Below are 18,528 nucleotides of genomic sequence, written 5' to 3'. Positions count from 1 at the left end.
ACTGTAAAACACAGGTGTCGACATGTTACTCGTCACCTGGTTCAATGGCACGTTCATTTTGGCGATTTCTGTGAGGACTCCCTCCATGTTATTGCTGCGGTTAGCTTCACTGCTAGTGGGGCGAGCCTCCATGGTAGCTGAAGTCTTCAAGTGAGTTTGCGCACTCCGTTTTCCTTGGTTCATGCAAGTTCTGTCTAGGAATACCTAAGGTATTAATTGAGCATTTTTGGAGAGTTTATACAGTTTAATCTGTATTAATTGTAGGCGGAGGACGAGAACGTATCTAAGGCGCAGCCACCCCCAGTTCCTCCTCACGTGACTCCCCCAACTACTGTATTTTTAATGTGTTCATGTGGTACACAGCAAGTTTGACTTGCTTCATTTGTACATCATTAAGTTCATTTTGTGAATCTGTCACAATGGTGCTCATTTTACTTCATGTTAACTTTATTTTATTGATTGAAAACCTAAAGCTTTTTAGGTTTAGGTTTTACAACACTCCTTCACATCATATTTTCTTTGGGTTTGAAGGTCCAAGGACTCCTCAGTACATGTTTGTGCTGAAAATAAGGAGAGCTTTTTAAAGGTAATCGCAAAAAAGGTAAACTTGCTCCATGGTCAGAGGAGGATTTCATAGTAAATGCAGGAGAATATTCGAACATGTGAGTTATCAAATGTACCAGATGGCAGCCCACATTTCGCAGTCGTGAGAAAATGTGTTGGATCTTAAAGTTACAGCTGATGTTCGTCATGTTCTGAATGTTTAGTTTAATTACTGGAAGTTTGGAGACTGTCTTAAAATTCATGAAATGAACCTTGTTGCAACTGTTAATGTCTTAGCTGTTTAAAATATAGTAAAGCTAATAAAGTAATCAAATCAAATGGAGATCAGATTCAGAGGCAGAGCAGCTCTCTATGTTTAGATGGATTATTTGATGCAACTGCTGATGGTGCTCAATAATATTTACCTTCCTTGTGTTTGGGACAGGATATGAACCACAATAAAATATCAAAATACCTGTTGAATAACATAATATTCTGTCATTTAACAGACTTTTAACTGTTCTCTGAGCTGGATGAAATGGACTACAGTGGTCCCTCGTTTATCGCGGGGGTTACTTTCTAAAAATAACCCGCAATAAGCGAAATCCGTGAAGTATTTAACTTTTTATTAAAACTATTTTTATTAAAACTTGCAAACATGCAGCACTTCAGAGTCACGCTGCTATCGATCAGACATTGATGTATATTTGGCAAGTCAAACGCATTCGTGTACATGAGACATGGCACGGCGATAGATTGACAAGGATTTACAGTCCCTTAGCCAATCAGGACACAGAATGCAATGTGCAGGTTCTCCCTTAGCTAATCAGGACGCAGAACACTGTGCACCTTCATACACTGTAAAAAAAAAAAAAGAGAGAGAGAAGAAGATGGGGAAAAAAATTATTTTCTAAAAATAATTCTGAACGGTAAAACCGTGCATATGCACTTCTAGGGCTGCTCGATTAATCAAATTTTAATCGTGATTCCGATTTTGGCTCCAGACGATCTCAACATTCATATAATCGAGGAAAAACTCGGGCATTTCAGGTGCAGTCTGTCAGACAGGAAGTGATGACACATTTAACCCGAACGCGCAGGTGCTAGCTACTTTGCGGTAACTTACTACTTTTAAATTTCCCAAAAATTATGAATGTATGGTTTCTTGCATATGCTCGCTATTGTTATATCTGCCGTAAACTAATGTATATTGATGATGATAATCGCGTATTCCACCAGTGGTTTAGGTTCCATGTCATTTTAAACCTAAGTAATGCTAACGGTGTCTACTAGCATTGCTTAGCTTTAAGTACTCAGCCTTGCTGCCTCACAGTACGGCTAAAGTATCAACATATAATGTAAAGTAACATGATTCCTTACTGTAGTTTATATTAGTATCAAAAGTTATTTATTTATTGTTTTAAAAAGATTGAATGCAGTACATCAGTTTATTTTTTTCTACTACATTACAAGATATGTTTATATATTCAACAGGAGAGTTTTTTTTAAACATGTTCAATAAATGCTGTTCCAAAATTTAAAACAAAATCGTGTAAATAATCATGATTTCAATATTGTCCAAAATAATTGTGATTGAGTTTTTCCATAATCGATCAGCCCTATGCACTTCTGCAGGCACTTCCATTTTATAGATCACAGTTCACCTGGTAATGGTGGGCGGATCAATCCAAATATCAATACCCACGTTGGTATTGAGATCGAACGATACCAGTGGAATCAGATGATACTTGGTGTCAGGTTCTCTATGCATGCACGCTGCATACAAGTGCCACTCTGAGCGCAGCTGCACACATCACTTGGCTCCTCCTCTCCTGTTTTTATTTCACACCTTCACGTGAGTCAGGCAGCAGCACCAGCAGCAACCAGAGAGAGCAGGAGAATGGCAGAGCCAGAGAGGAAGAGCAGCGCGGTGTGGCTCTATTTTCAAACTGAAAATGAAACGACAGCAAGTTGTCATTTGCAAAAAGTCCGACCGACACAGTGGTGACACAACCAGTTTATGAAAATTCATCCCTATGAAAACGAGTTAAAGAAAGGGAAAGAGGAGAAAAATCCCCCTCCCCTGGCCCTGATAGATCCAGAGCCAAGAGACGTTGGCAGAAGACTTTCAATCTGGTGGACAATATCCAGTTAAATAGTAATGAGGAACTGAGTGACGATCCATCCATTTGAAGAAATTCCCACTAAGCTATCAGAGATGTGTTTATATTGATGCTTTTAAAGCAGCTGTGTTTTTTGATGACAGGATTGAAGAGGGGAAGATCTCTGATATGGAAATCTTCACAGAATGTTTTTTCAATGTTTAGCCAGTCTTCATCTAAGGGTTTCTGATTAATCCATTTTACAACATAAAGTAATTTATTAGCAAGCTAATAATTATAAAAGGTTGGAAATTCTAAGCCACCTTGGTCCTTCGTGTTCTGTAGTGTTTTTAAACGTATACGCCATGGTTTATTTTTCCATAAGAATTTTGAAATATAGGAATCCATCATGTTAAACCATGTTTTTGGTGGTTTTGTTGGAAACATTGAAAAGATGTAGTTAATTTTAGGCTGGACCATCATTTTAATTGTTGCTACTCTTCCCATAAGTGATATAGGAAGTGTCCTCCACCGAGTGAGGTCCTCTTCTATTGTTTTAATAAAGGGGGGTGTAGTTTAAAGGACCCATATTTCGCTATATTTCATGTTTCACAGTCTATCCTATGCTCATGTGGGATAATAATTTGGGTGATACAGTATACAACACTCAAAAGTTGTGAAATTATAGCTATTTCTTGGATTGAGCTGACGTCACCTCTCATGAAACGGGTGATTCCCAGCCCACAGCCACCTCCTCCCACCCCCTCGGTGACGTAGCCAGAAACTCGCGCTCGTCGTAGTAATGTACTTACAGATCTCGGCGCCTCGTTAGCGTCTTTTATTGTAGGAATAGCAGCAGGTTTCAAGATAAGCTTGTAAGTAAGTCTAGTTTCAAAGTACCCGTAGTTCTGGAAGCAGTCTTTGGTGTCACTCGCAAACAAACAGATTCTTTGTGGATTTCTGAGGCAGGTCCACGGGAAAAAAGTCCAGCCACATTCGCCGCTGTGCTTCTTCTTTCGGCAAGCCAAATAGTGTAGACACAGACTTGCACCCGAAAACACATTTTCTCCAAGTGGACATGATGGTGAAAACAGTTATCAACAGCAACAAAAACAGCAGAGTTCAATGTGAAGCAGCAGAGACTGAGACAGCGCAGAGAAGAGGCTGCGTGCTCCTTGGCACATTTGTGGGCGTGTCTTGTTTTGGTTTCTCCACATGTCAATCTTCCTGGAGGCAGGCTTCTCCAGCTCTGTGCCGCATCATCAAATTGAATCAACCTGTAGAGCTCCCTCACCAGTTAGAACAGAGAAAGATCGCCCTCAAACTCGAACTTGAGGGAATAAATGAAAAAAACAAACACTTTAGGGATGTATATGAACTCCAAATAGCACTTTTATGATGTTTTAAGCACAGAAAAGTCGATTTAGTATAATATGGGCCCTTTAAGTGCTCCATGTCTGACAGCTTGGCTGAGATGTTAATGCAGAGGTATTTGATGTCCCCTGGTTTTATAGTGGGGTATTTGGTGTGTGCTGAAAAATAGTTAATAGGCAAGACATCTGATTTATTCCAATTGATAGAATATTCTGAAATTGCAGAGAATCTGTGTATTAACTATTGTTTCTGGAAGAGAGGTCTGTGCATTTTGCAGGAAAATTAATGCATCATCTGCATAAAGGCATATTTTATGTGTTACATTTGCTGTTCGTATTTCTTTTATGTTATTGTTGTGTCGAATGGCTGCTGCTAGTAGTTTGATAAAAATTGCAAAGACAGATTGTGAGAGTGGACACCCCTGCCTGGTACCTCTCTCAAGAGTGAACCTTGAGGAAATTTGATCATTTGTTTTAACACAGGCACTGGGTGAGGTGTACATTGTTTTTATCCAGGAGAGGTCATTTTGTCTAAATCCAAATTTCCGTAGATTAGAAATTTCCAATTTACCGTATCAAAAGCTGAGGCCTAAGGAGGTGATAATGGCCTTTTGTTTGTTCTGGTGGCAGTGGTCTATAAGATGAATTAATCTGCGTGTATTGTTAGTGGAGTGTCGTCCTTTAATGAACCCCGTTTGATCAGGGTGTATTATGTGGGGTGTAATTTTTTCTATTCTGCTTGCTAATGTTTTACTAATTATTTTCAAATCAACATTGATTAGTGATATCATGTGATACCTAGATGGTATCTTTATCCGGTTTTAGAAGAAGATTGATATTTGCACAGTCCATATGTGGGGGGAGAGATGAAGATTCTTTAATCACCTCAACTGTTCTAAAAATATTGGTGAGAGTAAATGCCAAAGTTCTCTAATTCAGATTGTGAAGAGTAAAGTTTTCTATAAAATTCTCTGAAAGTAGTGTTTATTTCCTGAGGGTCACAAGTGATTTCACCTTTTTGAGTTTAAACTGAGGGGATTGTACACTTTTCTTTATTTCGTTTTAACTGATTGGTTAAGAGTTTTCTGGATTTATTGCCATGTTCAAAGTTCTCCCAGCGTATTCTCTGTAGTTGAAATTGTGTTTTGTGTTCAATTATTCCATTCAAATCCATTTTTAATTTCCTTAACTCCGTTAATAAGCAGTCGTCTTTGGAAGCGATATGAGCTGTCTCTATGGTCTTGATTTTATCTTCTAATTCTTTTTCCTTTATTTTTTCCTTTTTGGTTTTGTGTGAGGAGTAAGAAATAATTTTACCTCTCATGACAGCTTTAGCTGTCTCCCAGAGGACACCGGGAGAAACACCAGGCAGTTCGTTTGTTTCTAAAAATATTGTCCATTGTTTTTTAAAGAATGTGAGGAAGTCTAGATCCTTGAGCAGTGAAGTGTTAAATCTCCATTGTCTACTAGGAGGGGTGAGTGTTCTATTAGTGACCGTCATAGTGACAGGTCATGGTCACTGGTAGTGACGTCATAGTGACAGGTCATGGTCACTGGTAGTGACGTCATAGTGACAGGTCATGGTCACTGATAGTGACGTCATAGTGACAGGTCATGGTCACTGATAGTGACGTCATAGTGACAGGTCATGGTCACTGATAGTGACGTCATAGTGACAGGTCATGGTCACTGATAGTGACGTCATAGTGACAGGTCATGGTCACTGATAGTGACGTCATAGTGACAGGTCATGGTCACTGATAGTGATGGGGTGAATCTGTGTGTCCCAGGTGTCTTTAATCACTGATTTACTCACCAGAAAGTAATCTCAGCGTGAATAGGATTGGTGCACTGCTGAGTAGAAGGTGTTCTCTTTAAGAGTAGGATGAGAGGTGCGTCAAGCGTCGCAAAGGCCATCGTCACTCATGTCCTGCTGGATTATATCTGGTGATTCCCAGTGTCTGGTGTTTGCTGCTTTACTAACTCTGTCCATTTGTGGATTGAGGGCGATGTTGATGTCTCCTCCAACTATAAGTGTTTTGTCAGAGTGTTGAGAGGGTGGTGAAGAAGTAGTGATAGAAGGAGGGGTCATCAACATTTGGGCCATAGATGTTTGCGATACATATCTCTATGTTCTGAAGAGAGATATGAATCATTATAAATCTTCCCTCTGGGTCTGTGATTGTATCTTTTTAAGAGTATTGTATTTTATTGCTGATTAATATAGCTCTGCCTCTCTGCTTGAAGTTATAACCAGCTGAGTATGTGTGAGGGAATTGTGGTGAAATCAATTTGTGATGTCCTGTGGAAGGTGTGTGCCTCTCTTGTAATAAGACAATGTCTGCCTTAAGTTTATCCAGGTGTTCGAAAAAATGTTGTCGTTTTGTTTCTACGTCCATTCCACGCACCTTCCAGGTGACAAATCTGAACGTTTGTCGCTCCACTCATCTTCTAGGTGTGTGTGTGTGTGTGTGTGTGTGTGTGTGTGTGTGTGTGTGTGTGTGTGTGTGTGTGTGTGTGTGTGTGTGTGTGTGTGTGTGTGTGTGTGTGTGTGTGTGTGTGTGTGTGTGTGTGTGTGTGTGTGTGTGTGTGTGTGTGTGTGCGCGCGCGCTTTTAAGATTCCTAATTCTGACTGGTTATTTAAACATGGGAGTGTGTGTCTGCCGATATACAAGTGTGTGATATCATGACAGTTGGATTGTGGTGTCGTGGTATGCATGTGGTTAAAACAGTGGAAATGCATTACAATTAAAACAAGAGAGAGGGTATAGATATGGAAAGTAGGAAACCAAAACCCAAGAAAGGACAATTTGACTATGGTAGACTCTCTCTCTGGAGAGAGGGAGGGAGGGAGGGAGGGAGGGAGAGAGAGAGAGATGCTATCAGTCTCATCAAAACATGGGACAAAAACAGTGACGTGCACAGACATTTTTTACGGCAGGTGGTCAGTGTAAAATAAAGGCACCTTGTGCAGCGTGTGGATCTACCTGCCTTATTATAGTAGTGTGAGATTTAAAGAAAAAAAAAAAACAAGTGCACGTTGTAAGTAATTGCATATTTATTTAAATATAACCCGACTTTCAATAATTCCACCCAAAAAAATCGAAGGAAAGAATAAAATGGAGAAAGAGGGAGCGAGATGTCACTACACACCATCCTGAATAAGTTCATGTATACTTTTATTGTCCCTGTGGGGAGTTTCTTTTTTCTTTTTTTTTTATCATGTGTTGGGTGTAATTTAATATTGTAATTGTGAAAAAATGCTGCAGTGGGTCCATTTGAAAATTGACACAGAGGAACCTGGGATCATGTAAATCAAGACTGTGGTGCAGTTTTCTAAAAATGGCAATATTTCAATTCGGTGTGATTTTAGTGTGATTGTAGAAAAAAAGCTGGCTACTTGAACATTGACGCAGAGGCACCTTGGGGTCACGTTGGAATGGACAGAACAGGAACGTGGGTAGTTTGCTGAAAACAATGGGATTTAAATTTTAAGGAAATGTCCTGCCTGTTCAGCAATAAATATATTAGGTGTGATTTAAATGTGTAGTTGTCAATAATGTTGAAGTATTTATGTTGGACTTATTTATTGAAGTATATCTATCTCTTATACTATTTTATTTATTTCTTGTTTTCAAAAGATTGATTGCAGCACAACAGATTATTTTTTACTACTACATTACAAGGTATTTTTATATATTCAACAGGAGAAGTCTTTTTTTAAACGTTTATTGAATACTGTTCCAAATTCCAAGACATAATTGTGATTTCAATATTGCCCAAAATAATTGTGATTAAGATTTTTTCCACAATTGAGCAGCCCTAGTTGAGAGGCTTGGCTGGTGTCCCACGTATCAGGAGGGCTCAGAGTGATATCTGGTGATGACAAACTGTTTTCTAGACAAAACGATGCCAGAGTGGACAGTCCACAAACCAGCGGTGGTGAGCAGATGCAGTCCAATGTGGTTTCACCTCAGTAACTGCACACTGGTCAGATGAGCAGTTCAACAACTGTGAAGCTTTTGGCTAAAGCTTCAGCCAAAGTGTCCTTAAGCAGGTTGTTTGGTCAACGACCCCCTTTTCTGGAGCAGTTCATATGTGGTGGAGCTTTGGGCTAAAGTTCCAGTTCCGAACTCCAAACATTTCTCTCACACACCACTTGGTCTGTCACGATCACACATTTTGCTGGATGATGAATTGTCCCAAAAACCATTGTAATAAATGATAATATTGCCATTTTCCACTAATGTAATAATAGTGGTATTATAATAATAATGCAAGTACACCTTTTTAAAGATGAATAAACTTATTTCTTCAGAATATTTAAAATTGGAATTGTCTTATGAAAAAAGACATTGTAAATAGCCACAATAAATATCAAAACAACCAAAAACAATAAATAAAATTAACTGTCAGTCTCTGTTAACAAAAAATGCACTTGAATAAAAACCACACACAATTGAAACAATGAATAAAGCATAAAGTCACTGTCAACACAATTGCACTTCAATATATATTAAACATTAGGCTCAGGCATTAAGATCTTTAACGGGCAAAACTGCCAATCCAGTTACGACCTTTGTAAACAAATAAAGTGCACTTAAAAATCTTAAAAACCTCAGAATCATTTAATTAATTCCTGGGGAAATTATTTAGCAAAGCAGCACAAACGGCAAATTTCCCAGAACAACTGCATGACTAATGATTGGGACTATTTTCAGGAAGTTTAGCGTGGTGTAGGACACAGCTTCATGGAGGAGTGAATTGCCTGTTACAGCGCGGAGGAGCTGCTGTTCATTGCTTTGATATCAGAGTCGTTCTCCTCGGCAAGCTGGTGTTTTAAAACGGTGACGTCTGGCAGCAGAGCGCCTTGCTGGACGAGGCTTTGCAAACATCCACGTCGATGCTTTGCGGTGTTTTGAGCGCAAAATATGTCCAAACAGCGATATGTTGTCATGAAAAGTTGGATAGCTGTGAGGCTATCTCCGTAGCCTCATCGCTGGCTGCAAACTGTGGAACGGATTTCCTGACTCATTCCTCCATGAAATAAATTAAAATTTCGGACATGAGACCGGTTTTAAGAGGATATTAACCGGACCAAGGGCATTTTTATCGGTAATGACCGACTGCCCGATGTATTTCGCGATCACTGCTCTACTCCTCATGAGGCTCTCATGCTGCACTCGAGGTGCACCGGGTGCCCCGTCTTCTCACACAAGAGTGACTGAGAGGAGGGTTCACTGCTCATTACGTTAAGGAACCGAGAGGAGTCAGTCGAGACGGATGCAGCTAAGTGAACTCATTATTCAGTCTCCTTTGGTCAATGAAAGATTATCAAGCCTGGCAAACCTATTGAGCTCATTTTTAATTAATTGATTTATTGATTATTGTGACAGGCCTACACACCACCTCCTTGTTGCCCTGTCCCTCTCTCAACTTGTGAAAAAAAACACACACACACACACCTGCTCAACTCGGGTAGTTTTAGCCTCAGTTATGTTCAAATTGAAATGAACACAAATAAATAGTAACCATTTTTTTTTGGTTTTTAGTAGTCAAATTTGTCGAAAGATGAATCCTTCCAAAATTATCCAATACAGTGGCTTGCAAAAGTATTCATATCCCTTGAACTTTTACACATTTTGCCACATTACACACCACAAACAAATATATTTTATTGGAATTTTATGTGAAAGACCAACACAAAGTGTCACACAATTGTGAAGTACAAAGAAAATTATACATGACTTAAAATAAATTTCACAAATAAAAAACTGAAAAGTAGGCCGATATCGACTTAAAAATGCAACATTTGGAAATATCGGTATCGGATTTTTACAACCGATATTGGAATTTCCGAGTCTACATGAACGCAGCATGGGACGTTTACGGGCGTGCGCTTGATGACGTTTAACAACAACAAATATAACGCGCTCGACTCGTGGCTAAGAAGGAGAAGCCCGGTGAATGAAATGTCCGTGGAGGACTGGAGGCTCAACCAGGCCCTCTTCCCTGCTGGTACCAGTACCTGACTGCACCCTGCACCAGTGTTGACAGTGAACCACCGTTCAGCACTGGTACCAGTACCTGACTGCACCCTGCACCAGTGTTGACAGTGAACCAGTGTTCAGCACTGGTACCAGTACCTGACTGCACCCTGCACCAGTGTTGACAGTGAACCAGTGTTCAGCACTGGTACCAGTACCTGACTGCACCCTGCACCAGTGTTGACAGTGAACCAGTGTTCAGCACTGGTACCAGTACCTGACTGCACCCTGCACCAGTGTTGACAGTGAACCAGTGTTCAGCACTGGTACCAGTACCTGACTGCACCCTGCACCAGTGTTGACGGTGAACCAGTGTTCAGCACTGGTACCAGTACCTGACTGCACCCTGCACCAGTGTTGACAGTGAACCAGTGTTCAGCACTGGTACCAGTACCTGACTGCACCCTGCACCAGTGTTGACAGTGAACCAGTATTCAGCACTGGTACCAGTACCTGACTGCACCCTGCACCAGTGTTGACAGTGAACCACTGTTCAGCACTGGTACCAGTACCTGACTGCACCCTGCACCCTGCACCAGTGTTGACAGTGAACCACTGTTCAGCACTGGTACCAGTACCTGACTGCACCCTGCACCAGTGTTGACAGTGAACCACTGTTCAGCACTGGTACCAGTACCTGACTGCACCCTGCACCAGTGTTGACAGTGAACCACTGTTCAGCACTGGTACCAGTACCTGACTGCACCCTGCACCAGTGTTGACAGTGAACCAGTGTTCAGCACTGGTACCAGTACCTGACTGCACCCTGCAACAGTGTTGACAGTGAACCAGTGTTCAGCACTGGTGCCAGTACCTGACTGCACCCTGCACCAGTGTTGACAGTGAACCAGTGTTCAGCACTGGTACCAGTACCTGACTGCACCCTGCACCAGTGTTGACGGTGAACCAGTGTTCAGCACTGGTACCAGTACCTGACTGCACCCTGCACCAGTGTTGACAGTGAACCACTGTTCAGCACTGGTACCAGTACCTGACTGCACCCTGCACCAGTGTTGACAGTGAACCAGTGTTCAGCACTGGTACCAGTACCTGACTGCACCCTGCGCCGGTGTTGACAGTGAACCAGTGTTCAGCACTGGTACCAGTACCTGACTGCACCCTGCACCAGTGTTGACAGTGAACCAGTGTTCAGCACTGGTACCAGTACCTGACTGCACCCTGCACCAGTGTTGACAGTGAACCAGTGTTCAGCACTGGTACCAGTACCTGACTGCACCCTGCACCAGTGTTGACAGTGAACCAGTGTTCACACTGGTACCAGTACCTGACTGCACCCCGCACCAGTGTTGACAGTGAACCACTGTTCAGCACTGGTACCGGTACCTGACTGCACCCTGCACCAGTGTTGACAGTGAACCAGTGTTCAGCACTGGTACCAGTACCTGACTGCACCCTGCACCAGTGTTGACAGTGAACCAGTGTTCAGCACTGGTGCCCACATCATTGATGAGAAGAGAAATCTCATACATTGCTGAGATGCTGAGATGCTTGTATTCATACAGAACAATGTACCTCTTACACATGAGGACATGGGGAAAGAAATAGACCAGTTATATGGACGAGTGAACTTCAGTCTTTGTTTTTGTTGCACTTTAAAGGAGGGCTGTTTTAATTTTGTGAGCATTTCTGTGCCTTTCTTGTTTATATTTACACTATTTTGTTACTCTTAAAAGAGATTGAGCCAGTTTGAGTCTATTATTTGACAAGTTATGTCCAGTTATTCATTCATTGACTGTTTACAACTAATGGACTGAAGATATGCCTCTTCCTTTTTTTATATTGTCTGTGGTGTTGTTGAGTTTGTTGTTGAGGTTTCTCTCTAACACTAAATAAATATGGCACTTTTTTCCATAATTTAAGTTGTTGTTCTCTTATTTTTCTCAGTGTGTACATTTGGAAAGCCATGTTTGATTCACATATGCATCCAGTGGGGCATCACAATAAAATTAGGCATAATGTGTTAATTCCACAGTAGGAGATGTTTTATGTTGTTGTTACCTAACAGTTTTGATGTAAAAAGCCAGCATATATCGGTATCGGTGATATCGGTATCGGTGATATCGGTATCGGAAATTAAGAGTTGGACAATATCGGAATATCGGATATCGGTAGAAAAGCCAGTATCGAGCATCCCTACTGAAAAGTGCAGCGTGCAAAAGTATTCAGCCCCCCTGAGTCAATACTTTGTGGAACCACCTTTTGCTGCAATTACAGCTGCAAGTCTTTTGGGGTGTGTCTCTACCAGCTTTGCACATCTAGAGACTGAGATTTTGACCCATTCTTTGCAAAACAGCTCAAGCTCAGTCAAATTAGATGGAGAACGTTTGTGAATGGCGGTTTTCAGATCTTGCCACAGATTCTCAATGGGATTTAGGTCGCGACTTTGACTGGGCCATGCCAACACATGAATGTTTTGTTTTAAACCATTCCATGGTAGCCCTGGCTTTATGTTGAGGATCGTTGTCCTGCTGGAAGGTGAACCTCCGCCCCAGTCTCAAGTCTTTTGCAGACTCCAACAGGTTTTCCAAGATTGCCCTGTATTTGGCTCCATCCATCTTCCCATCAACTCTGACCAACTTCCCTGTCCCTGCTGAAGAGAAGCACCCCCAGAGCATAATGCTACCACCACCATGTTTGACAGTGGGGACGGTGTGTTCAGGGTGATGTGCAGTGTTAGGTTTCCGCCACACAACGTTTAGGCTGTAGGGATTTCTTACCTCATAAGGATCACTATTTATGTTGTGGTTGGCTATCAATAATGATTAGTAATTATCAAAGATAGTTATTAATAATGTTATTGAAATGTAATCTGATGTGTATCAGAACCTCGGAGCTCCACCTGTCTTAACAGGAAATGATAGCCAATTCAGTTATATCAGTCTCATAAGATATACTAAACAGTTCATCAGGAATTTGAATTAATAGTCAAATTAACTACAATTATCAGAATTAACAGTAAAGCTTGAAGGATTTTGGAGTTCTTAACACAGAAGAGTCGACATTTCATTCACCTTTGTGCTCATTAATAAAACAGCAAGTATGATTCCAAACATTATATTTATTTACAATGAAAACAAATAAAACACAGATTCTAACTACCTATATACAGCTGGTGTGTGTGTGTGTGTGTGTGTGTGTGTGTGTGTGTGTGTGTGTGTGTGTGTGTGTGTGTGTGGAGAGGGAAAGAGAGAGAGGTGGAGGGAGTGTGTGTGTGAGATGTGTGATGGAACTACAAAGAAACTACATTCAAATGGAGGTTTCAGAGAGCAGGAAGTCTGTCCTGGGTCTCCACCATGTGCTGGGAAACAATGGAACATGGAAGCTAGCCTTTAGCATCTGCTTCCGGTGTGTCTCTGCCAAAGGACCATTTCTAGAATGAGTTTATGTGAATGCAACTTGCTTTGTAAAACGTCAGGAGTCGTCAGATGGTGTTCGGTTACTGTGTGATGTTGTCTTTGATGTGATATGTGTAGGATTGTGAGTTGACAAGTTAGTAAAGCAAAGATTAGCATGCAGACCCTGTGTCTGTGGCAGAGCTAACGTTGGTTTACAGGTTGATAACGGCTCCTAATATCATTATCAATAGAACTCAATCACTGTAACAGAATCAACACATCTTCATAAAGTTAAACAGTTCTATCATAGCATCAGGTTTAACTAATCTCAGGTAAAGCCCAGTTGTTGTTCCCACTTCCTTGAAGGAGTTCAGTTGTTGTCCTGCTGGAGGGAAGCTGGTGTCTTCTCCTGTAGTTAGCACCTCCTGCTAACTGTGGTTGGTTGGTTCTGCGGTCCTGGAGGAACCGGTTGGTTTTCCTTGGGTGATGGGAGAGCAGACTCTGGGCGCTGGTCTCCGGGTCCTGGGAAGGTCTGACCCTCGTGGTCGGGTCAGCAGAGGAGTTGAGGAGTGAAGGCCCCTGGTTGCAGGCCTCTGGTGTTAGCTGTGTGCTAACGCTGGGTGAGCTGCCTCCAGCAACCCACCTACTCGGGGTCGACTCGCTGCAAGAGAGAGTTTGAGACTGGCTTTGCAGCCTTTTGTGGCAAGTGTGTGGATTCAAAGGTGTTGAATCCTGGGAGCTTCAACCAATCAGTGACTGGCTGAGTGCATGGGGGAAGCATCTTGTGAGCAGAAAGTGGAGGAGGGTCTGCTGTGGCAAAAGGTCCCCCCCACTGGGTGTGATGGTCAATCATGTTCTTTCTGTGGTCCGGTGAGATCCCAACAAGCCCAAAAAGTTCAATTTTGGTTTCATGTGACCAGAGCACCTTCTTCCACATGTTTGCTATGTCCCCCACATGGTTTCTGGCAAACTGCAAACGGGACTTCTTATGGCTTTCTTTGAACAATGGCTTTCTTCTTGCCACTCTTCCATAAAGGCCCGATTTGTGGAGTGCAGCCCAATAGTTGTCCTGTGGACAGATTCCCCCACCTGAGCTGTGGATCTCTGCAGTTGGTCCAGAGTCTCCATGGGCCTCTTGGCTGCATCTCTGGTCACTGCTCTCCTTGTTCGGCCTGGAAGTTTAGCTGGACGGCCGTGTCTTGGTAGGTTTGCAGTTGTGCCATACTCTTTCCATTTCCGGATAATTGATTGAACAGTGCTCCGTGAGATGTTCAAAGCTTGGGAAATCTTTTTTTCTTTTATTTGCTCCCCAATATTCTCTTAACAAACCTCTGAGGCGTCACAGAACAGCTGTATTTGTACTGAGATTAGATTACACACAGGTGGACTCTATTTAGTCATCAGGTCAACATTCAATCATTCAGCAGTCATCAGGAAAACTTCTGAAGGCAATTGGTTGCACTCAGAAAAAAAGGGGATGAATACTTTTGCACGCTGCACTTTTCAGTGTTTTATTTGTGAAAAAAATTTAAAGTCATGTATAATTTTATTTGTACTTCACAATTGTGTGACACTTTGTGTTGGTCTTTCACATAAAATTCTAATAAAATATATTTGTTTGTGGTGTGTAATGTGACAAAATGTGTAAAAGTTCAAGGGGTATGAATACTTTTGCAAGCCACTGTAGGGGCAGCACTAAAGTTTTGTGGCTATGCTGTACATTGTGTTTGGATTTGTCTGCGAAATGTCCAAGCTGCAAAGAAAGTAACATTGGTGAACATTGGAAACCAATTTTTTGCCAACTTTCAAATATGCTCTGAAATGGGCATTGCATTTTGTTCTAGGTAGTCTTAAAAAGGTCTTAAATTTAATTTGTAGAAACCTGTAGGAACCCTGATAGAGCCACTAGCATGTATATGTATTCAAAGCATGTCATATTGCAAAGCATGTTTAACTAAGATCATGCAGTCCTAGTTTGATTTCCACTTTTGACAGTAGCCATCTTCTCTTGGTGTGGCGATATAATTGTCAGAACATCACACCAGGTACCAGCAGGTTGCAGGTTCCGTTCTCGTGAAGGGATGATTTGGGTTTTCTCCATGAGCTAGACAGTTTGCCACAGTTTCCCTCTGAGAGGAAGGGTATTGTGTGGTTTTATTTCTTCTGTTCATAAAATCATAGATGTATCTTGTTGATCTGTCAGCAAATGTTTTTTGCATGGCACTGGCCACTCTTACGTAAAACTGTTAGCAGTTACCGTTCTTTTGTTCTAATTTCAAGTTTGTTCTCTGTTCAGGTGGCGATGTGGGGAGCAGGGAGAACAGGTGGGGTCCAGCCCTGAGGAGGTGTCCTGTGGCAGGGAGGAGCACGGCCCTCCTGTGGCCCTCCTGCGGCGCTCCGGGACACTCCTACTAAGATGTCCCTCAGCAGCAGCACTGCAGGCGGGAAAGGTGTGGACTCCAACGCAGTGGACACGTATGACAGCGGTGATGAGTGGGATATAGGTGTTGGCAATCTGATCATTGACCTAGACGCTGACTTGGAGAAGGACAAACTCGAGATGTCAAGCTGCAAGGAGGGAGGGACCATGGCTGCACCTCCCAGCGCTGTGGCTGCTTTACCTGACAATATTAAGTTTGTTAGTCCCGTAGCCACCACACAGGGCAAAGAGAGCAAATCCAAATCCAAGCGAAGTAAAAACTCTAAGGAGAGTGTTAAAGCCCTCGTCTCAGGTGGATCTAAAAAGGAGGTTCAATGTCGTGTTCCTGTGGACCTGCCCCCACAGAACCCCATCTCAACCCCAATGAAGGGGACAGACAAGTCGAGTAAACCTTCACGAATACTCCCTCCAATAAAAAAGGACAAAGACGGGATTTCTGGGAAATCAAAAAAGGAGAAAATTGAGGTTGTGGCCCCCGGAGCAGTGAACAATGAGAAAGAGACTGGGGCTCCAATCCTGCCTTCAGGGGCCCCTCGCAGCAGCCCATTTGAGGGCCAGCAAAACCCAGACTTAACCTCAATGGAGCAGCTTGGAAATATGGCACTTGACTCGACAGGAACTTGCGAGGCTGTAACCATGACAACGGAGATGGAAGAGGTGAACAGCTCTGACTGTCGAAACCTGAACAAAGTTGTCAGCGGGGAAAAGGTACGTGAGAAGATCATTGACCTGAATCTATAGATTTGAGATCAGATTTGTCTGGAGTTCATGGATTTTGGATTTTTCTTTCAATGAGGACTAACTTGTAGTGCTCCAGTGTGATAAACATCACTTTCAGGTGTATTTTAACTAGTGCTGTCAAAAATAACACGTTAATTTAATTAATTGTTTTGAAACATTTAATTCGGTTTTAAAAAACAAAATTGCGTAATTAATGTAGTTTTGTTTACTTCCGTTTTAGTTTTTTCCCTCCCTTACTGGAGCAGCCTCATGTGCAGTGTCTCTGGTCGTAGCACCGTGACTACAGAGCGGAATAATATTAAGGCAGAAAGTTTCACTTTAAACCAACTTTACGTTACCTGAGTGCTGATTGAGAAAGTGAAAATCATTAGCTTTTCTTTATAAAGCCGAATTTAATGACCACAGAAGTAATTCTGCAGCAAAGCAACAGGCTGCCATGTTGGCAAACCGTGAAAACTGGAGGAAAGACTTGCAGGTAAAATATTAATTTCTCCGCTTTCTCGCTTTCCCCTTCCTCTCCTGTAGTCTCTGTCTGTCTGTCTGTCTGTCTGTCTGTCTGTCTGTCTGTCTGTCTGTCTGTCTGTCTGTCTGTCTGTCTGTCTGTCTGTCTGTCTGTGTGTGTGTGTGTGTGTGTGTGTGTGTGTGTGTGTGTGTGTGTGTGTGTGTGTGTGTGTGTGTGTGTGTGTGTGTGTGTGTGTGTGTGTGTGTGTGTGTGTGTGTGTGTGTGTGTGTGTGTGTGTGTGTGTGTGTGTGTGTGTGTGTGTGTGTGTGTGTGTGTGTGTGCAGCCAGTTACTACCCATTGTTAGCTGGGATCGACTTCATCACCGTGATGTTATGCTGAATCAAAGCAGTGTGGAAGGTAGTTGGATCAATGATCACCAATACAATGATTTCAACAAAATTCTCAGATGTCTGGTTTTTGTAGCCACACAGCCACTCACTCTTTATCGATGGTTGAACTAAGGCTAAGATATGGATGAAGCCCAAACCAACTCTCCAAATGTGGTTTTCAACAATGAAGCTTGTCTGACAAAATATTGAACATCTGTTAATATGGTGGTGGAGCTGAGAAGTCACTGTACACGTATAGCTGCTTGCCGCACCCTATATTATTTGGATGTTTCTGAAACAAACGAATTGCTGCTATCATATCTTGTCAGAAATATATGGTTGTGATATGATAATAATATAGTTAAGCCAAAGTTACCCAGATATGTTTAAACTCATGATGCTTTGTTCTTATTAACTGATCAAAGCTACAGTGATGTCCAGATGTAATTGCTGGTAATCCTGATCGAGCAGCTGCTCTTCCAGAACCTTCTGTCTTTCTCAGCTCAGGCTGCTGTGCTTTAAGTCCATTTTTCACCTTTTTCAATTTCACAGGAACAGTTTGTCTGCTTTTGTCCCGTCTCTCACAAGTTTCCAAACTTGGGCTTGTTTCTATGGATCAACACACTCTCCTGTGTGTTTCTGCTGATAGTTTGAAAATGACTGTTGTCCTCTGCTCCTTCCCCCAGATGGAATCTCCAGTCTCCACCCCCGCTCCTCCTCCTCTCCACCTCCTTAGCCCCATCATCAACAGCAGTGACATCTCATCCCCCTGTGAACAAATCATGGTCCGTACACGGTCAGTGGCCGTCAACACGGCTGACGCTGTGCTAGCGACCGAGCCGGAGTGTCTGGGGCCCTGTGAGCCAGGCACCAGCGTTAACCTGGAGGGCATTGTGTGGCAGGAGACTGAGGACGGTGAGAACAACAGCCACTCTGTGGACGTAACAGATGGGACACACCAACACATGTTTTCTCCATTATTTATTTCATAAAGGGGACCTGTTCTGTCCTGTTAGATCTCAGTGCTGCATTTGATACTATTGATCATTGGTGGCTGGCCAATGAAGTGTGCCAGGGCGCCACACCCCCTTGGA

The 18,528-nt window shown here is 42.3% G+C and overlaps 1 protein-coding gene across 2 annotated transcripts in view; it reads left to right on the top strand.

Moving 5' to 3' along the window:
- LOC308136644 (zinc finger protein 609-like) overlaps nucleotides 1-18,528 on the top strand; it is a 50,028-nt gene that overhangs the window by 14,042 nt on the left and 17,458 nt on the right. For both annotated transcript variants that reach the window (XM_080505083.1, XM_080505082.1), the window contains exons 2-3: nucleotides 15,718-16,569; nucleotides 18,121-18,349. In XM_080505083.1, coding sequence (XP_080361209.1) covers nucleotides 15,838-16,569; nucleotides 18,121-18,349 — 961 coding nt within the window. In that variant the 5' untranslated portion in view covers nucleotides 15,718-15,837. The remainder of the gene's footprint in view (nucleotides 1-15,717; nucleotides 16,570-18,120; nucleotides 18,350-18,528) is intronic.

The sequence above is a fragment of the Blennius ocellaris genome, assembly GCF_963422515.1.
Source record: "Blennius ocellaris genome assembly, chromosome: 11".
Classification (NCBI taxonomy): domain Eukaryota; kingdom Metazoa; phylum Chordata; class Actinopteri; order Blenniiformes; family Blenniidae; genus Blennius; species Blennius ocellaris.
This window is presented reverse-complemented; position numbering and strand designations above follow the sequence as displayed.